At 34.4% G+C, this 22,431-nt stretch overlaps 3 protein-coding genes, 1 long non-coding RNA gene and 3 other non-coding genes across 8 annotated transcripts; 6 read left to right on the forward strand and 1 right to left on the reverse strand.

Moving 5' to 3' along the window:
• The first annotated feature begins 1,163 nt into the window (after positions 1-1,163).
• On the forward strand, positions 1,164-2,247 carry LOC145595948 (uncharacterized). Its single transcript, XR_014103046.1, has 2 exons — positions 1,164-1,269; positions 1,586-2,247. It is a non-coding gene; the product is annotated as an uncharacterized LOC145595948 (long non-coding RNA).
• A 927-nt stretch (positions 2,248-3,174) lies between these two features.
• On the forward strand, positions 3,175-7,449 carry LOC145594886 (8-amino-7-oxononanoate synthase-like). 2 transcript variants are annotated; one of them, XM_081651229.1, is made up of 11 exons: positions 3,175-3,516; positions 4,052-4,191; positions 4,289-4,396; positions 4,708-4,946; positions 5,047-5,088; positions 5,173-5,260; positions 5,367-5,500; positions 6,152-6,240; positions 6,676-6,826; positions 6,903-6,971; positions 7,089-7,449. In XM_081651229.1, exons 1-11 carry the CDS (start codon positions 3,291-3,293, stop codon positions 7,213-7,215), a joined length of 1,413 nt encoding a protein of 470 aa, XP_081507355.1. In that variant the 5' UTR covers positions 3,175-3,290; the 3' UTR covers positions 7,216-7,449. The 2 variants fall into 2 exon arrangements, with proteins under 2 accessions (XP_081507355.1, XP_081507356.1); XM_081651230.1 differs by lacking the exon at positions 3,175-3,516 and having other exon boundaries at positions 4,065-4,191; positions 4,293-4,396.
• A 959-nt stretch (positions 7,450-8,408) lies between these two features.
• TRNAS-UGA (transfer RNA serine (anticodon UGA)) lies at positions 8,409-8,490 on the forward strand. Its single transcript has one exon. It is a non-coding gene; the product is annotated as a tRNA-Ser (tRNA).
• Positions 8,491-9,127: 637 nt separating this feature from the next.
• Positions 9,128-9,341, forward strand: LOC145596375 (small nucleolar RNA U3). The gene has a single exon (XR_014103217.1). It is a non-coding gene; the product is annotated as a small nucleolar RNA U3 (small nucleolar RNA).
• Positions 9,342-10,196: 855 nt separating this feature from the next.
• Positions 10,197-10,278, forward strand: TRNAS-UGA (transfer RNA serine (anticodon UGA)). Its single transcript has one exon. It is a non-coding gene; the product is annotated as a tRNA-Ser (tRNA).
• Positions 10,279-12,019: 1,741 nt separating this feature from the next.
• Positions 12,020-16,403, forward strand: LOC145594877 (heparanase-like protein 3). Its single transcript, XM_081651223.1, has 9 exons — positions 12,020-12,320; positions 13,795-13,831; positions 13,926-14,106; positions 14,270-14,418; positions 14,521-14,751; positions 14,989-15,178; positions 15,271-15,396; positions 15,500-15,599; positions 16,001-16,403. The coding sequence occupies exons 1-9, from the start codon at positions 12,063-12,065 to the stop codon at positions 16,358-16,360; spliced, it is 1,632 nt and encodes a 543-aa protein (XP_081507349.1). The 5' UTR covers positions 12,020-12,062; the 3' UTR covers positions 16,361-16,403.
• A 171-nt stretch (positions 16,404-16,574) lies between these two features.
• LOC145593820 (cysteine--tRNA ligase, chloroplastic/mitochondrial-like) lies at positions 16,575-22,093 on the reverse strand. The gene is made up of 9 exons (XM_081650187.1): positions 21,634-22,093; positions 20,904-20,967; positions 20,467-20,628; positions 20,040-20,210; positions 18,831-19,112; positions 18,577-18,702; positions 18,032-18,235; positions 17,201-17,302; positions 16,575-17,116 (listed from the first exon to the last, which is right to left on the reverse strand). Exons 1-9 carry the CDS (start codon positions 22,020-22,022, stop codon positions 16,880-16,882), a joined length of 1,737 nt encoding a protein of 578 aa, XP_081506313.1. The 5' UTR covers positions 22,023-22,093; the 3' UTR covers positions 16,575-16,879.
• Between the last annotated feature and the right edge of the window lie 338 nt (positions 22,094-22,431).

Genomic DNA, 22,431 nt, shown 5'->3' on the forward strand with positions numbered 1-22,431 from the left:
CAAGTGATCCAACCATCAGTGTCTAAATTTAATTGGATTGATTGATTGATTGAAAAAAAAAAAAAAAACAAACAAACAAAAAACTTGAGATTATCCTCCTTTAAAATTTTGAAAGACTAGCTCTTTTACTATGAACTAGCTAGAAATTTTGATGAAAAAAAATGTTTACTGAGTTTATGATTCAATAGATATCCTTATTTGGTTGGTAATAATTTGAATATTTAAAATTTTATAAAATTATAACAATTTACTTCGTATTAGCTTTCCTTATTCATAAATTCATAATCAAGATTTAAATTACTCTGTAATTAAATCTTAAAAGCAATCAAGTACTCCGTAATGTCTATAATGTTTAAATCGTTTAAAGTAAAACAAATATAACCATTTAGTCATTTAGCCGATTTAGAGAAACAATGGATCCTTGAAATTATCCTAATATTTACTAGGAATATTTGAAAGACCTTTTTATATTTTATTTTTTTTATTTTTTATGAGCTAGAAGTGCAAGACGACATTTGATCACAAATTGTCAAATTGATATTATATAGGTTTAGGGCCTGTTCTCTTACGTTGAAATTCAATTCAATTCAGTTCAGCCCTTAATTTCCTTCTCTTATAAAATATTTATTTCAGTTTAGTTTAGTTCAGTTTAGTTCAGCTCAGCACAGTTCAGTTCAGTTCAGTCAATGAGAACATACCCTTAATATCACCTTTTTTTTTTTTAATGCTTCTCAAGATATAACTTTATTAGAGTGTTTATTGCATGTGATGGCGGAATTTATAAACACATAGTCAAAACAAGCAACACAATGCCATAACCAATCAAGTAAAACAGTCGACAATTAACCACCAATAACCGATTGCCAACAACACTCACTCCAAATTCAACCTAAGTTTCCAAAAGAAGAACAGTAAATTCCAATAATTTTTGAAAGGCTCTAGATTCATCCATTGTCCTTGATTTTTGGCAATTAGTGTATGAGTACATAGTAGAGCTGCTTTCATAATTAAAATCTATCCTCCTTTTTCTTTTGGGAATCAAGGATCAATAGACAAGTGTTCCTGTAAAAACATTTGAAATAAAGCATAAGTCTTTGGAGGTCCACTTATTGTTTGTTTCAATAAATTCTCATTAATTTTTTGTCCATCTATTTTACTATATAGTTCAAAGTTATAGTTTCCATTGATCATAAACAAAGGAAAACAAAAATATGGAAGCAAAAATCAATTTTCTCTTCATTGTTATAATTTCCAGTTTGTTGGTCCAAGGTATGTATATATAATTAATGGAATTTATGCACATTTTTAATTGCACAATGCATTTATATTTATGTTGCAATTGTTATGTAACTTGTTTTACATTCATACAATTTCAATTAAGTTGCTTAAAAATTAATGGTATGTAAAATGTACAACTAGTACAAGCTAATTAAGTCCGTATTATATTATGAGTGTTTGGTAGTGGATATCAACTAATTTTAGTACATTTTAAATGGGTAGTAATACAGGCGTGAGATCAAATCTTGTACGACATTGCTTGTTATAAGTCGTTAGAATTAACATTATTGGTTATTTGGTTTTACAGGTATGGGACAGTGCTCATTGCAGGATATGAGCTTAAACCAAACCAAGGTGATGAATAAGTTTGTGAAGAATAATAAGAGTAATAGGCCAGTATGGAAAGTGACAATTACCAATAATTGTTACTGCTCTCAATCAAACATCAAAATTGCTTGTACCGGGATTCGAACCCTGAAAGAAGCTGTTGATCCCCCAATTTTGAAGATGGAAAAGGGTAAAGGAGTGGTGAAAAATGGGGAGCCAATTTATCCATATACTTCTGTGAAGTTTACCTATGCTTCTAGCTCACCACTTCAATTCAAGCTACTTTCTTCTCAAGTTGCATGCTCTTAATTATTATGGTCATATGGTAGGTGTTAAGCTATATATGTATGTTGTTTTCTAGAAAATAGAAGGCTAGTGCAGTTGGCTAGCTCACCGACTACCATGCGTGACTCGTAAGGTTAGGGATCTCACCAAGCTTGTCTTTCTTGGATCCTTTCCTCCGATGATAGGCCTTCTCATTACCTCCCAATAGAATGTATGTTTAGGCTTAGGTTTCTCTTCCTTGTTGTATTAAAGGTTTGGTACTTGTTTGTGAGCCTTCAATTTTAGTCGTGTTTGTACTTTGTTGTAGGTGATGTAAATGTTCAACAATGAATGTACTTTCCCTTTGCTTTTCTTTAATTTGATTTAGTGAATGTGAACTTTGTTGCTTATGGATATTAATTAGTTTTTTTTTTTTTTTTTTTTGGAAATATTAATTAGTTGATTATTTGGTTAAAAAGCTTGCACTTAAAGAAAAGCAAATGTATTTTCCATCTAGTTACATTAGTTAAAATTCTAAATAATTAGTTGATAATGAAATACTACATCACTGCCCACATGTTACCTAGCACTACATGTTATTGTACTAGTTAGATTGAGATAAGTTTATTACTCCGTGTGTAACAAGTCTAATATACGAAGTAGCAATTGAGCTTGATGGGCCGGAGTGCTAGTTAGGGGGTATATTTGGGAACATCTACATCTTTTCATGGTTTCTTATAACTCTCTAAATGAGCAAAACAATTCAAATAAAAATACGAGTACTAGCATTTGAATAGACTTAACTCTAGACTGTTATACTGGGCATATATGGTAGGGTCTCATCGCAAATTAGATGAACCCAACAAGCAAGGTACATCAATAAAGTATTAGCTCAATTGATAAAGTTCTTATCTTAAACTTTAGAGGTCCAGGGTTCGAATTCTACCAAATAATAATACATGGAAGTAGGAATTTCCTTATATTTCCCACTATCACCAACTCCTAAATGTTTGACCCGTAATTATTGAATCAAATCAAAAAACGGGTGAAAGTTGAGGTATGGTCTAGCCGTCTAGGTCCTCCTTCCTTCCCAATTAGAAAAAAAAAAAAAAAAAAAAAAAAAAACTCCAGCATATTTCTTTCTTGATAAACGAAGTATGCAAATCAATTTAATGGTTGTTAGGCTGTTAGCGGTAAGCAGCCAACTAACTTTGCTGTAATTTAATTTTCTCTCTCCTTTGACTCTTTGTGTCTTTGACTTTACCAAATTAATTGCGCTTAAGGCTTAACTACCCATCTACTACCAGAAAGTACAGAACTCGTTAGAAACCCACTCAATTTTGGAAATAACGCCCGCCATTGAAGCAAACCTTCAAAGAAAACTTCTTCAATTTTCTCTCTCCTAAATTTAGAGAGAGAAAATGAGCGTAAACTGGGATGATTGGGTTGAAGCAGCTCTTTCCAAGTTAGAATCTTTGAAATTGTTACGTTCCCTTAGACCCATCAATGTCTCCAACAATTCGTCCTTTTTTGATGGGCATGCATACCAAGTGTTCGACGATTTGCGTCAATGGGATCGTTCCTCTGTAGAAGTCATGATTTCTGAGTCTACTTTTCGCAATTGGCTCAATGATAATCCTAGTTGTGGTATTTTATCTCTTCCCTTTTGATTGTTCTTGGATTTTGTAGCTTATTTGCTGTTCTAATTTTTGTGGGTATTTCATGTTTTGGTTGTTTTTTTTTTTACTTTTTAATTGTTCAAATGATTGAGCAATTTGGTAATTGAAATTGAACACATTGTACATTGTGTATATTGGTTTGGATGAATAACATGAATTGCATAATTTGCGTTTCTTCGGAAGTTGATTTCAATGTGTGTCTAAGATTAATGTGATTTTGAAATTGATTAGAGAATGATTGCATAAATGGGTGTTTAAACTTGAATTCAGTGAGCTTAAGTGTCGTAGGATTGAGGATTGCATTATTTGAGGGAGCTATTTTTCTTTCAAAAGATTTTGTAGTTCTAAAAGGAGGTACCTTGGAAATGTCTGTATATATCAATTGAGGAAGGGGTCTCTAGGGGATTCAAACATGGGATATGAAAAATGTAAACTTCGATGTTATGGGTTAACAGCTAGACTAAGACCTTACTGACTTGTATTACTGTTGCTGACTTGCTTAGGATCAATTGAAGTGCCTAAAGGTGAAGAGGCCAATGAAGGAGAATTATGTTCTCGCAGTGGCAGGAAGCTACTGCTGTTCTCTGGAAATGATTACTTGGGCTTGAGTGCACATCCCACAATAAGAATGGCTGCTGCTAAGGTGATTTTTGGTTGTTACCTATTCATGTGTAGTTCTTTTTAAGAAAGTACTGTGATAAAATATTGACATTAGAGGTGATTTGGACTGCTTGTGCTAGGCAGCCCAAGAGCACGGGATGGGTCCAAGAGGCTCTGCATTGATATGTGGTTATACAGATTATCATGGGCATTTGGAGGCAAGTTTAGCAAAGTTGAAGAAGAAAGAGGTTTGTTTTGTTCATAAACCTCTGTTAGTGTTCTTGTCTAGTCAATTATCTTAGTTATTTTATAATAGAATTAATACCAAACCCTAACAGTGATGTACTCAAAGTTCTGCCTTTTATTTGTCAATACTGATTTTAAGGATGCTAGGTTTATAAATTCAGTTGCTTATAGTTGACCATCGAACATGAACTAAGGTGTTAGGGTAGATAATCAGACCATTTTAGGCACAATGGGTTTGCTATATGTATGATAAAAGATATTTGAGACAGAGAGGGCAGAGACTAATAATCTTCATGATATCTATATGATGCAGGATTGTCTTCTTTGCCCTACTGGATTTGCTGCGAATATGGCCTTCATGGTTGCAGCAGGAAGCATTGCCTCTCTCTTGGCTTCTGGCAGCAAACCTCATAGAACTGAAAAAGTTGCTGTCTTCTCTGATGCCCTTAATCATGCATCAATCATTGATGGTCTCCGCCTTGGTGAACGACTAAATTGTGTAGAGACTTTTGTCTACCGACATTGTGACATGTCCCATCTTGATGCACTTCTGTATGTCCTTTTCAACTCTATATATGTCTAAGAAGTATGCTTGCAACTACAAATGCGTGTGTGATTCTTATGATTTGACTTCCTGAATATTTTCTCTCAGATTAAATTGTACAATTTCTAAGAAGGTGGTTGTGACAGATAGGTCAGTCCTACATGCTATTCCCTATTTTCTTTGTTCTTTAGTACTTACATAAACTTGTCATAATTGGTTATGTTGTAATGGCAGCTTATTTAGTATGGATGGAGACTTTGCACCCATGACTGAGCTTGCAAAACTTCGGAAGAAGCATAGTTTTTTGTTGGTGATTGATGATGTAAGTGCTACCTTTTAGTTCATGCAATAGCGTCCAGCAAATACATATATACAATGAATTATGCCTAAAATTTCTTCATCACTCTGTTGTAATTATGTAAATTCAGGCTCATGGAACATTTACTTGTGGTAAAGGTGGTGGGGGAGTGGCTCAAGAGTTTGATTGTGAAAGTGATGTTGATATATGTATTGGCACATTAAGTAAGGCCGCAGGTTGCACCGGAGGTTTCATAGCATGCAGGTATCAACTTTAAACGAAGGATTTGTTTTGCTACTTTTGTGGTCACAGTGTAGCAAGTCAAGTGAGTGAATATGTCTGTTCACTTCTAGATATGCACTACAACCACCATCCAGTGTATGTTATGCAGTTAACATATAAGGGAGGTCTATTATTTGATTTGTGCCATTTCCTTGCCAAAAACCATACGTTGCTGCTACAACTTTTCGAAGTATTAAGACTCATTACAAGTATCCAAGTAATCCGATAGATTTGCGTAATTTTTTTTTCTTATTGTATTTCACGGATACATCAAATATCCTTATCCATTAGAGTTGTTGGGTGGGTGTATTGCCTCTAGTATAGCAAGATAATTGAAGGTCTTGAGAAACAAAGTAACTTGTTTAGCCCAGTAGGAGACTATTGCTTGATATGCCATGTTAGAAAAATGGAAAATCTGCTGATTCTGAAGGAACTTTTTTCATTTTTCTGCAAGTTGATGCTTTTCATTGTCAGGCGAAAGATACTCATAGAAGTCAGCTTCGTATAATATTATGTACCACTTGGCATCTTCTAAGTAGTCATACTGTTATCTACTCTCTTTTTGATTCTCCTGTTCATTATCCATTGCGTCTTTAGAAATTACTGACACATTTCATCAAATTTTAATGGCAGTAAAAGGTGGAAACAACTTATTATGTCCAGGGGTCGTTCTTTCATATTTTCCACTGCTATGCCGATTCCAATGGCAGCTGCTGCCCATGGTAAAGTGACTTTAATCTTATCTATCCAGCCAACTTGTGTGAAGCATTTCCTAGTCAAAAAAGAAGTTTATAGTATTAGTTTAATTAAAGCGGGGAGGGGGGGGGGGGGGGGTGGTATACTTCCTCCGCGGCTCTGCTCCTTTAACAACTTGTACGTTTTGCATGGAGATAAGGAGAGTAAAAAAAAATAGAGAAAAAGTAGGTGAGTGGATCTTGTATGCAGGGGTCCAACTCAAAGAAAATGTAGAGAGGTTAAACTTTTTTTTTTGGCGGATGTTGACTTGTTAACTTGGAACATGGTACCTTGTTGGTAGGATAGGAGAGTAATTTCAAGGGTTTGCAATGTGTGTACATATATTCGGTGTATGCTGTATATATATAAATGCATAGCATTCTCTCTACAGTGACAAGCATTCTAATGACATTACATACCAGCTGCTACTTTTGTTGCTGAGAAAGAAGCCTGGCGTAGAAAAGCAATCCAAGAACGGGTGCAAGACTTCCGAGACCTCACTGGAATCCCCATTACAAGTCACATTGTCTCAATTATAGTGGGAAGTGAAGAGAATTCCTTGCTAGCCAGTCGGTAAGTACTCCTTTACCATTATATTTTCCATAGTTACAAGCATTCTCGACTTTTCTTAAGCCTTGTCATCCTGCAGGTATATGCTGAAATCTGGATTTCATGTTACTGCAATTAGACCACCAACAGTCCCTCCTAATTCTTGCAGGTTTTTCAGTTTTCTCTTCCGCCCTTAGTTTCTTCCTGCCATTCGATATACAGATATGCTGGGGTCATTGTTCCTGTTTAAGTTGGCTTACCCATATGTTGTGTTCTTTATTTGTAGACTGAGAATAACTTTGAGTGCTGCACATACAAGGAAGGATGTAAAGAAGCTTGCTGTTGCATTGTCCCACTGCATAAACTTCCAAGATGTACATGTTGAGACTCCTGAATTACTGGCAAAGCTCTAGAATTCAAATTTTGTTATATATATAAGCTAGTATCTTTTGGGTTTTCTTAATTACAGTATACTATTTATACTAGTACTTAGGTCAGGCTAGATTTGGTCCTTGATATTCTTTGACAGACAACATTATTTTGCAATTAATTTAAGGGAGTAATGAGACATGGTTCATAACTATTTACTACCTTGGTCTGTAAAACTATGAATGTATCAAGGTATGCTATATAATCTGATATTCCACAAATCCAGTGTTTGATACTTTAATCCCCCTACAGTCCGATGGATTTTGATATCTCGTCTCAAACACACTCTGGTACAGATAGGTAGTTATCTGTACACCCGAGTCTGGCACAGATAGGTAGTTTTCTGTACATGAGTACATCGAAGGTGGCATTTCACGATGTAGGCCATATATATTTCCATTTTATGTAAATTACAGACTCGCTCTTCTTTGGATCTCAATTTCAACTGTCTTTATTTCAAATGGTATTTGAAGTTTGCATGATCTTAATCATAGGAATTCACTCGGCTGGCAACTCCTTTGCATCACAATGCAAGGAAAGTTTGCATAAACCTTGTCATAGAATCATAGCCTCACAGATATCCCCTCAGTTAGAAGGCAACTCTTCTGTAGCACATTGTGAGGGATGGGTGAAGGTCCTCAAGGAGACAAGATGAAGAGAGGTCGAGAGGACGGAAGAGGGAAGAGAGGAAAATGGATCCCTCATATCCCTTTGCCCATTTCATAATTCATATGCAAACAAGAAAATAGACTCTTGACGCTTTCTCTCCTTTTCCCTCCAAATATACCGCGCCAAATACGGATCTGTATCCATTTTCCACAAGTTTTCTTCAATCATAAGAGTAAATAACCATTGATCTTACTCGTAATCATAAGCATGGGAATAGAAAAATTACTACGTATATACCTTCAGTTGTAAAATAGAAGCTTTACAAAAGTTTTTTAAGAGTATTATTCTTGAATTAAGAGATACAAGTGTTGTTCTAGCAAAAATGCAAAATAGTACTCCATATTAGTTCCCCGTGAGAGTACTTACTGTATTATTTTAATAACAGGAAATCTTGTAATAAAAATTGGGAGTAACACTTTTTATGTAAATCATGTTAAATAATACAAGTGTATTATTAATTAAAAAAAAAAGTATAATATTAATTAAACACACTTAAATTGCAAGTGTTGTCAATATGTCCGAGTGGTTAAGGAGACAGACTTGAAATCTGTTGGGCTTCGCCCGCGCAGGTTCGAACCCTGCTGTTGAGGTTTTTTTTCATCATGACCATGCGTCCGTGCCCTCTTTTTTGATTGAATTGGGATAAGCTTGTTCTGTTCGATTAAAATTGCCATCTTTATAATTAAAAAATTGACATTGTCTGAATTTTTTTTATTGTAAGAAATAGACTGCTCGTAATAAGTTTGGAGAAAAAGTTAATAAGTTTAAATTAAATAAGATAATGATTAATCCCTCAAAAAATTAAAAATAAAGATAATGATTAATAAGTTTTACTGAGACCTAATTACCTTGTAAAATTTGTTATATACACCCGGGTGTACCGTACACCTTAGTGTATTTTGCTCATTTGACAAAATTTTTTGCTCATTTTAAATCTAAAATTAGCAAAATTATATCAAATGAGCAAAAAAATACCTTTGGGTGCACCTAGATGTATATAAAAGGTTCTCGTTACCTTGATAACATAAATCCAATAAGATAAACCAATTGTTTTAGAAGTCGGCACGTTTTATAATCCAAAACTAGGAGACATGATTCCAAATCCAAGGATGGCTCGTGCTGTTGGTGTACCCAAGTGAGTCCAAGTAAAGAAGTAACGAAGTCCCACATCGACCATTTAGTGAAAAAGCATCATGTATATAATCACAAGTCAGTAGATTACTTAGCACGACCTTACTTGAACAGGATCTGTTCTATAGGATCGTACCTCTATATCCTTGAGTTCTAAGGAGACAGAAAACCAAGTCTGGTGGATGAATTATGACCGTGTGGTCAGAGCGTGATTAACAGCTGCCTTTGGTTCTCGGACACTGGTGCCGTAGATGATCGTTCCCCGGCTCCACCGTGAACTTGGGATGATCACACGGTTGTCTGACAGACTCCCTCTTTTTTTTTTTTCTTTTTTTTCAGCTATTACATTTGTTGTTAATTAGTCAAGTAATGAACGTAACTCTTTAAGTTTTTCCTATTCTAGTCTTCTGGAGCAGAAGGATTAGCAGTTGATAAACATGACTTCGACTTACTAATATTATTATGCTCCCAAGTCGCAAAGAGACATACTAATATTATTAGTGATAAATTTTAAGTCCCACATCGGTCACTAACTCACTAGTATGTGTCGTATGCTCGTAGCAGATTATGGTATATCTACACTTGCAAGGCTAGATTATAGGTGAATCTGTTCTATAGGCAAGTTTAATTCGATCTCCCAAGGGAGCCTGTACTGTGGTATGTCATAGTGCCAGTGCGATCATATCAGACTAGCGATTTGTTGGAGTTGTAAATCAGATTACCATCACTTACCATAATAACCTAAGTAAATAGGATATTTGATACATGAGTATTATAGTACCTGCAGAGTCTGCTAGGACTGCTACGCCGCTTCTGGCCATTTTAACATTGTGGCATTCACTATAACTGTAAAATGGTGTAATGTGACGAAAAGATCTGAAATGTAATACTAGATGTTCTTTGGCTCAGAAACTTGAGGGTGTAACGCGATGAACAACTATTTAACTATGTCTATGGATTTCACGGATATGTACATCTTGTAAATTCTACATCAGAGTTCAAATTCTTAACTTGCAAAAATGAAATTCACTAGTCATTACATCTAGTACAGATCAATTCAATAAAATCAACTTAATTTTGTGTGATGGTTTTGACTACTATGTATTTGTTAATGATCCTTTTATACTTAGTATAAATAATTATATCATAATAAGATTTCAGATTAGTCAATATGTCCGAGTGGTTAAGGAGACAGACTTGAAATCTGTTGGGCTTCGCCCGCGCAGGTTCGAACCCTGCTGTTGACGATTTTGGTTTTTATTTAATATATTTTTTTTTTTTATCTAATTACCCTTTTACATTTTTTGGACGTGATTGACACTTTTGATAGTTGAATATGAGAGAGCCCTCAAAGAAGACAAGACTCCACAAATTAGTCTTCAGAAACCAAAGTTTAAGGCATGGATTTATCAAATTTCTTAGAATAGCAAATATCGGTCAAAAAAACTGTATATTTTCAATGGACTTTCTTTATTTGGATATTCGATATATATTTTGGACCCATTGCATGAAGGTTACTTCATTATATTATTCACTAAAAACAAATGTTATAGATGAGCTTCTAGTACCATTATTCTTGCTTGTATTATATTATTTGAATAATTAGTTATGGGAGGATTAAAAAAAATGAAGCCGAAAAAGTTTCATTTAAAACGAATTGAAGCATAATTTACATTAATGGATCTTTTGTTAAATTGAGTTACAGATACACCCTAAAAAACAAAATTCAAAACATTAAAGTTTTAATGAATCTCATACAAGCGTCATTACCCTTTGTAGACGGCGTTACTTCTAACCTAGTAGTCTTTAGTGACTAGATACCGCTACGATGAAAAAAATAACACAACAAAACTTTGTAATTCAAAGTTACAAAATTTACAATTTGTGAATGATGCTTGGGATCAATTCGTTTCATGTCGTTTTTGACCAGTTGAATTGGAACATTTGAAAAATCACCTATAATTTGTGCCCCATTGGACGGTTATAGCCGTCAGCATACGTACACCAATCAGCAAACAAGTTGGTGTCTTAGTTCTTAACTAGTCATGGAATCATCAAAACTAGCTTAACAAGTGGACTTCTAAAGTTTTCCACCTTATTTTAACTATACATTATTCTACTTTGTATAGTAATAATACAATGCATTAATACAAGTATTTAACAAAAGCATATCTTATAATTTAATATTCATGTTTACATCCATATTAAAATGTGCTTAATCTTAATGCTCAACTTGCAACTTTATTTGTATTTGTAGGCGAAGGGAACCTTTAAAGGAAATTACTTTGCCTAATTGCCTTATATTCTTGGCTCTTGATATACACGAACAAAAATATCGATATTAACTCATGCAACTTTATGTAGAGCTTATTAATTTTTGACCCGAAGCTTAACCCTAACTCCCGAGACTAAAATAATCTAATTTTCGGCCCAAATTCTAGCACAACCCATGATCAGCTCTCTATAACTTCATATACATCAACTTCAAAAATTATTCCAAGTTCCTACCATTTGATTTGTGGATTATGCCCATCCAAAAATTACAGGAAAAAAAAAAGGAAGAAAAAAAGAGAAAAGTATTTCTTACCAACCAAAGTGGGTCCTCAATCCTAAACCTTGTTCATGTAATTTGTATAGCCACCCTTCACCCTTAACCCATACAAGACATACAGTACTAATAGAAAAATCTAAAGTAGGAAAAAGAGAAGAAGGATCAATTGTTCAATTAATAAGACCAAATTGTCAATTCTTCTATTTTCTTTCCACTTATGAAAAGTATACTCTCTTTCATTATTCTCATGTCAACTTTCTTTTCACTTTTTTTCCACCATCATATCATATATTCAAATCCACCATTACATAAAAATCATAACACCCATCAAAATTTTATTTCATAATTCCATCATTTATTCTATATAACACATACTATATAATATACACCAATTAATACATAAAATATCACACTATGTTCTATACATATACAATAACATACATATAAAGTTACAAGAATAATATGAAAATTAACTAAGACATGAAAATAAGAGGTGGGTTATGGTGTAAAATGGTGTTTTCAATCATCGCTCTTCTGGGGTTGGCATGCATCTTGTATTTCATCTTAAACTATTCAGTTGAATCACCAAAGCATCAGACGGTGGATGTTTACTTTAATTCGACAGCTGAGATTGCTCGGACCGATGATGATTATATCTGCGCCACACTGGATTGGTGGCCTTCTGATAAGTGTGACTATGATTCTTGTAGCTGGGGTCAAACCTCTCTTCTCAATCTGGTATTCTTTTTAACCTTTTTTCTTCATCTAGTTTCATTGTTATGATTATGTTGTGGTGAATGAATGCATGAAGTATAGTATTTTTGTATACTTCTATTCTGTTTATACAACTTTTGCATTCATGTATTCATAAATAACCCGATACTGAACTTACCTGGTTTATAATAGCCTCTTCGTCTTCAAATAATAGTCTCATTTGTCTTTGGTTGATTAACTCATCATCTAAATATGACTGAAATAGAATTCTTCCCTCTAAATTAAAATGCTAAAGTTAGAAGAAGAAAGCACTTAAAAACTAGAATAGCTGAAAACAGAATCAAAATTGATTACAAAAAACTTAAAAACAAAAATTAAAATTCAATAAATAAAGTACTCCGTATATGGCTAAGCCGATACATAAGGATGATTGGATAAGAGAATAGTAGTACAACACTATTAGTCATTTATATTTTTTGAAAAAAAAATAGTCATTTATATTAGTCAACAATTAGTATTTGTTTTAAGTTTTTAACAAAAAAAGAATCAAGGAATAATTTTGCACTACAGTATTATTGGCTTTATATTCCATTTGAAGTTCACATTGGTTGGTCCATTAAATGAGCCCATTAATCCGAACGTGGAAAATGACTTCCATCCATTGAGGGCACAAACACAAAAGTGTTCAAAGATTATGTCAAAAATACTCATTTGGGAAAAAAAAAATTCTTCTTTCTTGTTAGGAATGAACAACCCATTTGAAAAAATTCCACTGGTAATGTACATCCATGATTACACTTTACCATTAATAGAACGGTACTCCGATATTGGCAAATGAAGGACATAGGCCTCACGTAATCGATCGAAACATACTAACAGGAGCACCATTGTCAATACTTATTGGGTGCATGAAATACTTTGCTTATGTATTGTAAATGATACATAATCATTTCTATAAAATGGGAAATCATGACCACTTGAGTTTGCTATGTGCTTTGTATATGGCCTATATGCAATGACTATGATGAAGCACGCTGATTATTACTACTTGTGACTAAAGTAATACGCAATTATATTACTATCAATGATAATCAAATGACTAGGCAAATTGGATTAAAAGTTACAAGTAAATGATTTCAGCTTTTCCATTATTTCTTAATTGCATTTATGCACTAAATTTTTATAAATATGATCGAGCTAACGGCTAAGTCTTTTAAATATGTTCATGCATTGACAAAAGATAGGCCCACATATACTAGCCCAACCCAATTATTTAGTAGGTCCAAGCCTAGGCCCAAACCAATTTAGTGGCTACCTCTGAAGTCTGAACTGGGCCAAGCCCACCACTACTGATAGTAGTTAGTCAATTAATATCTTAAACATGGTACCTAAAACTACAGATCACTCCTCTATATCTTAAACTAGAATGCATATGCACATGTACTTTCATCTGAGATTTCACTGATTTCTTCTCATATGTGTCTGCTAACAACTGTAGGATCTGAACAACACAATTTTGTCGAATGCTGTAAAGGGTAAGCTCGGTGCTCTACGCTGTACCAGTCTCCAGCATATGGGTATATGTAATAATGTTTTCATAAGATTTATGTGATCGTCGTGATATTGCAGCATTTTCACCCCTGAAAATCAGAATGGGAGGAACATTACAGGATAGGCTAATCTACCAAACAAACGAGCAACAACCGTGTAATCCATTTGTCAAAGACACCTCTCAATTTCTTGGATTCTCACAAGGCTGTTTGCCCATGGTGCGATGGGATGACCTTAACAGATTCTTCAAAGAGACGGGGTATGTACAATACTAGATTATTAACAAATTTCCTTGCTAATGAGCATATGCTATACATATCCAAACAAATGTACCTTTCAAGTCTTCTACAAAAATTTAAACAGAAACCAAGTAAAAAAAAATTTGGAACTCTTAAAAGGTTTTATGGCATTTATATGACTAGGGCTGTGGTCACTTTCGGGTTGAATGCACTAACGGGAAGAACCATAAACCCAGATGGGTCAGCAAAAGGAGCTTGGGATCCCAGCAATGCTGAATTACTTTTAAGATACACAGTTAACAAGGGATACAGTATCTATGGATGGGAACTTGGTAAGATGCTCTTAAGTATGAATTGCTCACAAGATTTCAAGCGAATCAAAGTACTCAGTTACAAAATTATGACATATTGTCAATGTTCTGAACTATTGATAGGAAATGAACTCAGTGGAAGGGGAATAGGTGCAAGAGTAACAGCTCACCAGTATGCTTCAGATGTGAACACCCTGCAAAATCTGATTGAAAAGGTGTATGTAGGCTCTGAGACAAAGCCTCTTATACTTGGCCCTGGAGGGTTCTTTGATGCTACGTGGTTCGCAGAGTTTATTGGCAAAACAACCAAGTCTCTCCAAGCAATCACCCACCACGTCTATAACCTTGGTGCAGGTAAAGCAGCACGACCTTCTAGAAAGTCTCCCTATCAGATTATACTGACAAAAGATTAGATGACTATAATAAGACATTAGGGCTGTGTACATCTGTATTAGTAGGACTAACAGGAAAATAAATTATCAAGTGCTCAGGAAGTAGTACTTATTAGATAATTCAATAGCAAATATAAACTTTAACTCAAAGAGAGACTTGAATTTAACCTTTCACTTGAACCCTTTTTCTGATTTGCAGGTGACTACAATGGCCTTGTAGGTAATATATTAAATCCATCCCACCTTAACGGGGAAGAAAGAGTATTCAAAAAACTCCAACAGGAAATAAGGAATTCAGGGACCTCAGCTGTTGCTTGGGTTGGTGAAGCAGGTGGTGCTTTTAACAGTGGTCGAAATCATGTTACAAATACTTTTGTGATGAGCTTCTGGTAAACATTCCACTCAATTAGCCACTATAACTCAGCTAAATTTTCAATGAACATTGGCTTAAGCTTCCAGGCTTTTTAATAAACAAAAACAGGTACTTAGATCAGCTTGGAATGGCAGCAACATATAATACCAAAACTTATTGCAGACAAACTTTGATAGGTGGAAATTATGGGCTTCTCGATAGATCTAATTTTGTGCCAAACCCTGATTATTACAGGTACTCTAAAAATAAGTTTTATAGCTATAATTGTTATGCAAGCAGAGCATATATTCTAAATTGCAGCAAATTTGTTTTATTACTGACTTGATAATATTTTTAGCGCCCTTCTTTGGCATCGTTTGATGGGAAAACAAGTTCTCTCTACAAGCGTTTCTGGGACGAGTAATTTACGAGCATACACTCATTGCTCGAAGCAATCTGTGAGTACTACCAATTTCCATATCAAGTTCTTATCTTATTACATATGGATTTGAAATTTTTTACACACAATATTTCAGCCACTTCAGTCAAAACAATAAGCAGCATTTCCTAAAATAATAATATATGTCTTCTTGAACAAGGAAAAAAAATTGTCACACCTACTTTAAGAAGTATATGCTAACTAAAGACATCCAAAATTGAAACATTTAGTTTGAAATGGAAGGTTTAACTATACATTTTAAACTAGATCAAGTATATCATGCCATTCTTGCTCATTTTAAGGTTTTTTATGAATAAATTTCATTGAAACTTTGAAAGGTGAAAATTCAGTAGAAGAAAGACAGGAAGTTGTATTTGACAAGGCTAAACTTGATCTGACATACCGTATTTATCCATTCAGCAAGGGATCACATTGCTCTTAATCAACCTTGACGCTGAGGCAACCCTTAGAGTCAACATATCTACAGAAACAGGCACCATTTCAGCAGAAAACAGCGGACCATTTGCTAAGAAGTCCAAATTTGGTAAAATGCCAATATTTACTCAGAATATAAGAGAAGAGTACCACCTGACAGCCCCAGATAGGGACTTGAGCAGCAAAAAAATGCTCCTAAATGGGAGAGTTTTGACTGTTGATTCCTCCGGAGGCATCCCAATACTGAAACCTGCAATTGTACATATAAATGATCCGATAACTATTGCCCCATTTTCAATTGCATTTGTCCATATACCAAGCATTGTTTCAAACGTTTGTAAATAAAAACAGATACAAATCATTATACTACCTCCGTTACATATTATTTGCAACGATTTATGTCAAATAAATCGTTGCAAATAATATGTAACGGAGGTAGTAGATTACATATACAAGGGAAACACAGCATAAATGTACCAAATTTAAATCAAATATCAAAGCAAAGCTTTATAGTCCTGAAACAGTCTCGTCTCAACTGTATTTGTTACAATCCAAATCCGACTTCCACGCTGAAAAGCAAGGCAAGGGGTCAACAAAGTACTGACGCAAGAAATCATATAGTAAATTGGAAACAATATGGTGAGTCATTCGAACTTAATAAACATAAGAAGAGCACTCGTAAGCTAATAAACACAAAATGTTTCCAGTAATAGTATTAGATTATTAAGCCGCATATCTTATGCTCATCCTCAAGTTTTTTCACTAGAAAACTCAATATAATCTACAGAAATTTTCAAAATTTAAATAATGTCTCCTTGACTTTGAATTTCTGATATGGTATAAAAACAATCATGTTACATTGACTCAGCTAGCCATTGTTGGCTGTTGTTGTAGTGCAGTGGGAACCACAGGTCTCCAGGTCGTTCCTTCTGGGCTGTCCATCAGAGTAATTCCCACTGCAGCCAATTCTTTCCTTATTGCATCTGACTTCTCATATTCTTTGTTCTTCCTTGATGTGTCTCTTTCTTCAATCTTTTGCTGAACTTCAGCTTCTGAGAGATTGGCACGTTTCAAAGCCTTCTCTTTGAGCTGATGTAAAGCCTGCACTACCACATGTCGACATTAGTTAGCGTTTTTTCTGGTTTTTTTGGCTGCATTGGATCTAAAAACATCTACAAAGTTTACCTCTGGGTAATTTGATGGCATCAACCCAAGAGCAGCCAGGACATTTCTGATTGCCTTCTCTAAGGCTACAAGTGATTCAATTCGCAGCTCACGCTTTTTTCCCTGTAGTGCCAAATGTTAAAAATTTATCAAAAAGCTGAAATAATCCCTTTATGATACCAAACTAGAAAGACATTTCTTCCTGTAATAGAATTATAATGGAGAATCAGATAGTAAAAAAGAATTGAGTAAAAGAATAGCCACTGAGCATCCAAACCAAACCACAAAGCAACCAAATTCACAGATCACAACTTTCTGATTATCATCAATTCATCACCCAGGATTATCCAAGCATTTCCCATTTAAAATTTTCCTTTATTTATTTCAAGTTACATGATACATGACTATCATCTTTTACTATTCAGAGAAGCAGATATCCATCTCTTTCAAGTAAAACCGTCATTCCTATATCAAACCCAGCAGATAGGTTAACAAAGCTTCAGTAAGTAGACTTAATTAACCAATATAGCAAAACGTTATTTTTTTTTCTTCCATGACTTGTTATTGACCACCCATAAAAGAACAAAATGACTTAAAGCAGACACGACTTCATACTCACATCAGATGCTACACACCTACACACCTTTTGAAATAAGGAAGAGGAGGGAAAAGGAGGGAAGGTAGAAACAAGAATGATAATTTCTGAACATTATATACAGTACTATTCTTTTATTAACTTGGGAAAATCCGATCTGGGACATAGTCAAATAATAGTTCAGCCCAATCTACTAACATAATAGCCTCTTATTTAACTTACGTAAAGGAAAATTGGGATTAGCCAGAATTACATACCTTACGAGTATGAAGAAGATCATTCATGGTCTTCAACGGATCAGACAGTCCAGCAAGAACAACTGGAGTGAGGAGATCATCTGACATGGAATTCACAAAACTAATTTGGAAATCATTGATGCAGCTTGCAATATCCTGGGGAATTGAATTTTTTAAACTAGCCTTGTCATGCTCGCCCAGAAGAACTTGACTATCATATAATGTCTGCATACAGATCGCACTAGATATTAAAAACAAAGCCAGTAGGAGCAACAGAACCACCTAAGTTTTGCCCATATCATAAGCAAAAACTACATCACAAGAGCATAGAAAGGAACAAAAAAAGAGAAGCAGTAAGTTAAAGGGCATAAGAATTCATGCCATAATTTCAACATTCCTAATCATGCAAGGAGGACAGGCTATTTCCATTAACTTCATATTAAAGAAGTGAAGGGCCCCAAGTTTATGTTAAGAGGGCATTATAAATTACCATACATAGAACAATTTGAATGTGCCTAAAGATTAAAACAACATTTTCATATAACAGAAATTATTGCTAGACATACCTGGTATATGTAGAAAATACGTTCTGATGCATACTCTAATAAGGCATCAGAATAATTTATTGGAGAGCGATAGTGGGTTCCCATGAGGAAGAGTCTCAAGGCAAGTGGGTGATAAAGCTCTATAACCTGGGAAGACCAAAAGCTTACTAGATTCAGTACAACAGCCAGAAACGGAAAGGTTATGAACACGAGGTGGATAAAGATCACAATTCACAATAATTAGAACTGAAAATCTTATAGCTAAATCTTTTTACCTGCCGGATAGTGAAGAAGTTACCAAGAGATTTGGACATTTTTTCCGAATTAATAGTGACAAATCCATTATGGACCCAGTAGCTTATATTACTTTCACGACATGCAGCACAGCTCTGAACAATTTCGTTTTCATGGTGAGGAAACATAAGGTCCATCCCACCACCATGTATGTCAAAAGAGTAGCCAAGATATACAGCACTCATAGCACTGCATTCAATATGCCAACCAGGTCTTCCAGGACCCCATGGACTCTCCCAAAAGGGTTCTCCTTCTTTGGCAGACTGTAAAATTAGCATAGTTTTGTAAAAGGTCATATATCAAAAGCAGCCAAACAGCACAGCAAAGTAAAACTAAATGTTACCACCTTCATCAACAACAAACAGTCAAAAACCACCTTGCTGCATGCATTTTTTTAAAGGGGAGGTAAATGTACAATTTAAATCTTTTGCATTCTTTTAGATGTGAACAGTGAGAAGACAAGGAATAAAAATAAAATAAAATAAATAAATAATAAAAATAATAAAAATAATAAAATAAAAATAAAAAAAAAAAAAAAAACATTGATGCAACAAGGCTCAGATCAAAAGAATCACATATAACACTATGGCTGGATATCCTCAAAAGTCTAAGCATGGTATACTTTGAAGTGTACAAGTATCATGTTATATCCAAAATTGAGGTGTTAATATATTACATCAATTAATTCCCAATAGGAATTAGAATTGAAGTAGAACATATGAGAGAGCAAACCACAACACAAGGAACAGAGCACGTAAGCTATTACAGAGTACAGACTCAGTTCACTCTCCAATTCTATCTGATACAACTAAATGGTTACACTTCCCTTTTATTAAAACCAAGGAAATGATTGGAATCTTAGAGAGAGAAATGGAAAAAGGTGGAATCTTGAAAGAGAAATAAAAAAGTTTAAAAATAAATAGTGGGTCCAAAAGAGTAAATACATCAATACATGTATCAAAAGGGGAAGAAAATGATTTTTTTATAAAAATTGTAGAACACATCTCAAAATGGAAAAAGGTAGAGTGTAAGTGTAACCATTATCTAATATAGAAAAGCATAATCATTGATATGAATTGGGGGGAGTAGTAACAACCTAGATAAAACCAAAGATGAATTCTGCTCCAATGATTTCCAGAAAAATATGGAAGGATAATAAAGATCTTTCGAAAAAAATAGAAAATCCTTACTTTCCATAATGCAAAATCAGCTGGATGTCTCTTTCTCGAGTCAATAGCTACTCGCTCACCAGCTCGATTGTCTTCCAATCTTCGTCCAGACAATTGTCCATAATCAGGGACCTTTGCCACCGAGAAGTAGACATCCCCATCCACACTATAGGCAAAGCCATTATCAACAATCTGCCAAGAGAAAGAGAGAGAGTATATAACCAAAAAAAAAAATAAAAAAATAAAAAATAAAGAGAAGTAAACTGAAGAACTTATTCTACAAAAATTGCAAGTCATCCAGAAAGTCCCTTCCTGAATTTGTGCAATATAGTCCTCAACATAAAACAATTTTATGTAAAAAGAATCTTTTCAGCCAACAAACTAGATATGGAATCACAACATGACCTTATGAATGAGCATATCCTGATAAATTCATTCGAAAAAATACCTGCTTAATCATGTCTATAATTTGTGGTATGTGATCGGAGACACGAGGTTCTACAGATGGAGGCAAACAATGCAGATAGGCCATGTCTTGGAGAAATTCGTCACAAAAACGTTTGCTAAGAGATATTGGATTCTCCCCCAGTTCGTTAGCTCTGGCAATTATCTACAGAATTCGAAAATTCCATACTCAGGTATCCTGTCAGACAAGTATAAGACAGTCGGTACATGACATTCATATTAACTCAAAGCTAATACTACATTGAAGAACAAACATGTTGATTGCCTTGACGTGACAAAACTTTTAGCTTTAAGACAAATTGATCACAAACATATAGTGTTAAGAGAAAGTTTAGGATAGGTAAAAAGATCCATTTTACAATTATAACAGCCAAAGGATGGGTATTCATTAGCACATGGCATTGCAGCTTGTTAACTAACCTTGTCATCAACATCAGTAAAGTTGCGAACATAACAGACTTCATAACCTATATGCTTGAGATGCCTGCCAAACCATCAAATTAAACAGAAACAGCACTAATCAGCTGACACAGTGATGATTAAGAATCACACATAACCAGTTCAAATGTTCAGTTAATCTAATACTTTCGTATCTATTAGTAGTCATCCTGCCAACCTTCGATCTTCCTAGACCATAGAGGCAATTTTTCAGTTTCATCACAAGTAAATTAAGTTCCCTATTCCATTAAAAGAGATATAAGTCAAACAATTACATTAAATCCTGATTACCACTCTAATTACAGCATATACCATCAAATTATGTAACCTTATCCCTTCAACAAATCCAATCTTTTTTTGGGTGAACTACAACAAAGCTTTTAACTTTCCATCATCAAACCAACAACTAAACAAAAATTTCTCCATAATACATTATAAACAATTAACAATTGATAACATCCATCCAAACAAAACAAATTAACAAACAGGCATTTACAATTCAACAAACCATAAATTTAAACAAAAAACAGAAACTTCATAGCAATAAAACCAAATTTATAACATTATAGTGCAAACCAACTTGCTCAGTGGTTAAAGGGTACTCAAAACACGGATCAAATCCCGTCTACATCATTGCCCTTCGCGACTCTCTCTACACCCAAACAAAGATTACAACATAACAAAGATCAAGAAAGAGGGAGAAAGAGTGAACCTGTAAAGAATATCAAAGGTAACATAAGCTCTAGCATGACCAATATGGCTGAAATCATAAGCAGTAACCCCACAAACATACATTCCCACTTTACCATCAATTTTAGGCTTAAACAACTCTTTTTGCCTACTCATTGTATTATAAAGCCATAATTCTTTCTTGATTTCACCCTCTAATTTCTGGTTATTTGAATCAATAATCGAATTATTAATGGTATTTTTACCATTAATTGAAGGGGTAGAACATAAGGAACGAACCCTTTTGTTAATTGCATAGTTTCTGGGGTGATTGGAGAATTGCAAACGGAATTGAAGTGGGGTTTTGGAGAGAGAAAGAGGGGTTAGATATGGCGGGAGGAAGGGTTTGCAGCACCTTGCTAGTGCTACCATTTTCGGCTATTTTGGAGATAATCTTGATGTGGTTTTGTCAATTTGGGTTTATGTACCACCACTAACTAACGATGGTTGATTTTGCAACGGGAGATTTAACAATTGGTTCAACACTCGGTTTAGCACTTTAACCCATTAAATCCCGGTTGTTCCATACTTCTTTTGGTTCATATACTCGTAGAATCGTTGTACTTTAATTATTTTGACTTTTGTCATTACTTATGTGTTATTCGATTTCACATATGTATAACACAACACAAGTTATTATGCAAACGGTGTATGATTAATATTTATGCTAAGTATCATAATTGTGTATGTTACACAATCTCAGAGTGTGTAGACACTAAGACACATACATGTTACAAATACCATGTGTGCATGTTAACTTGTTTGTTTTTGTATGTATTCA

Source organism: Chenopodium album, chromosome 19 (genome assembly GCF_948465745.1).
Source record: "Chenopodium album chromosome 19, dcCheAlbu1.1, whole genome shotgun sequence".
In the NCBI taxonomy this organism is placed as follows: Eukaryota; Viridiplantae; Streptophyta; class Magnoliopsida; order Caryophyllales; family Amaranthaceae; genus Chenopodium; species Chenopodium album.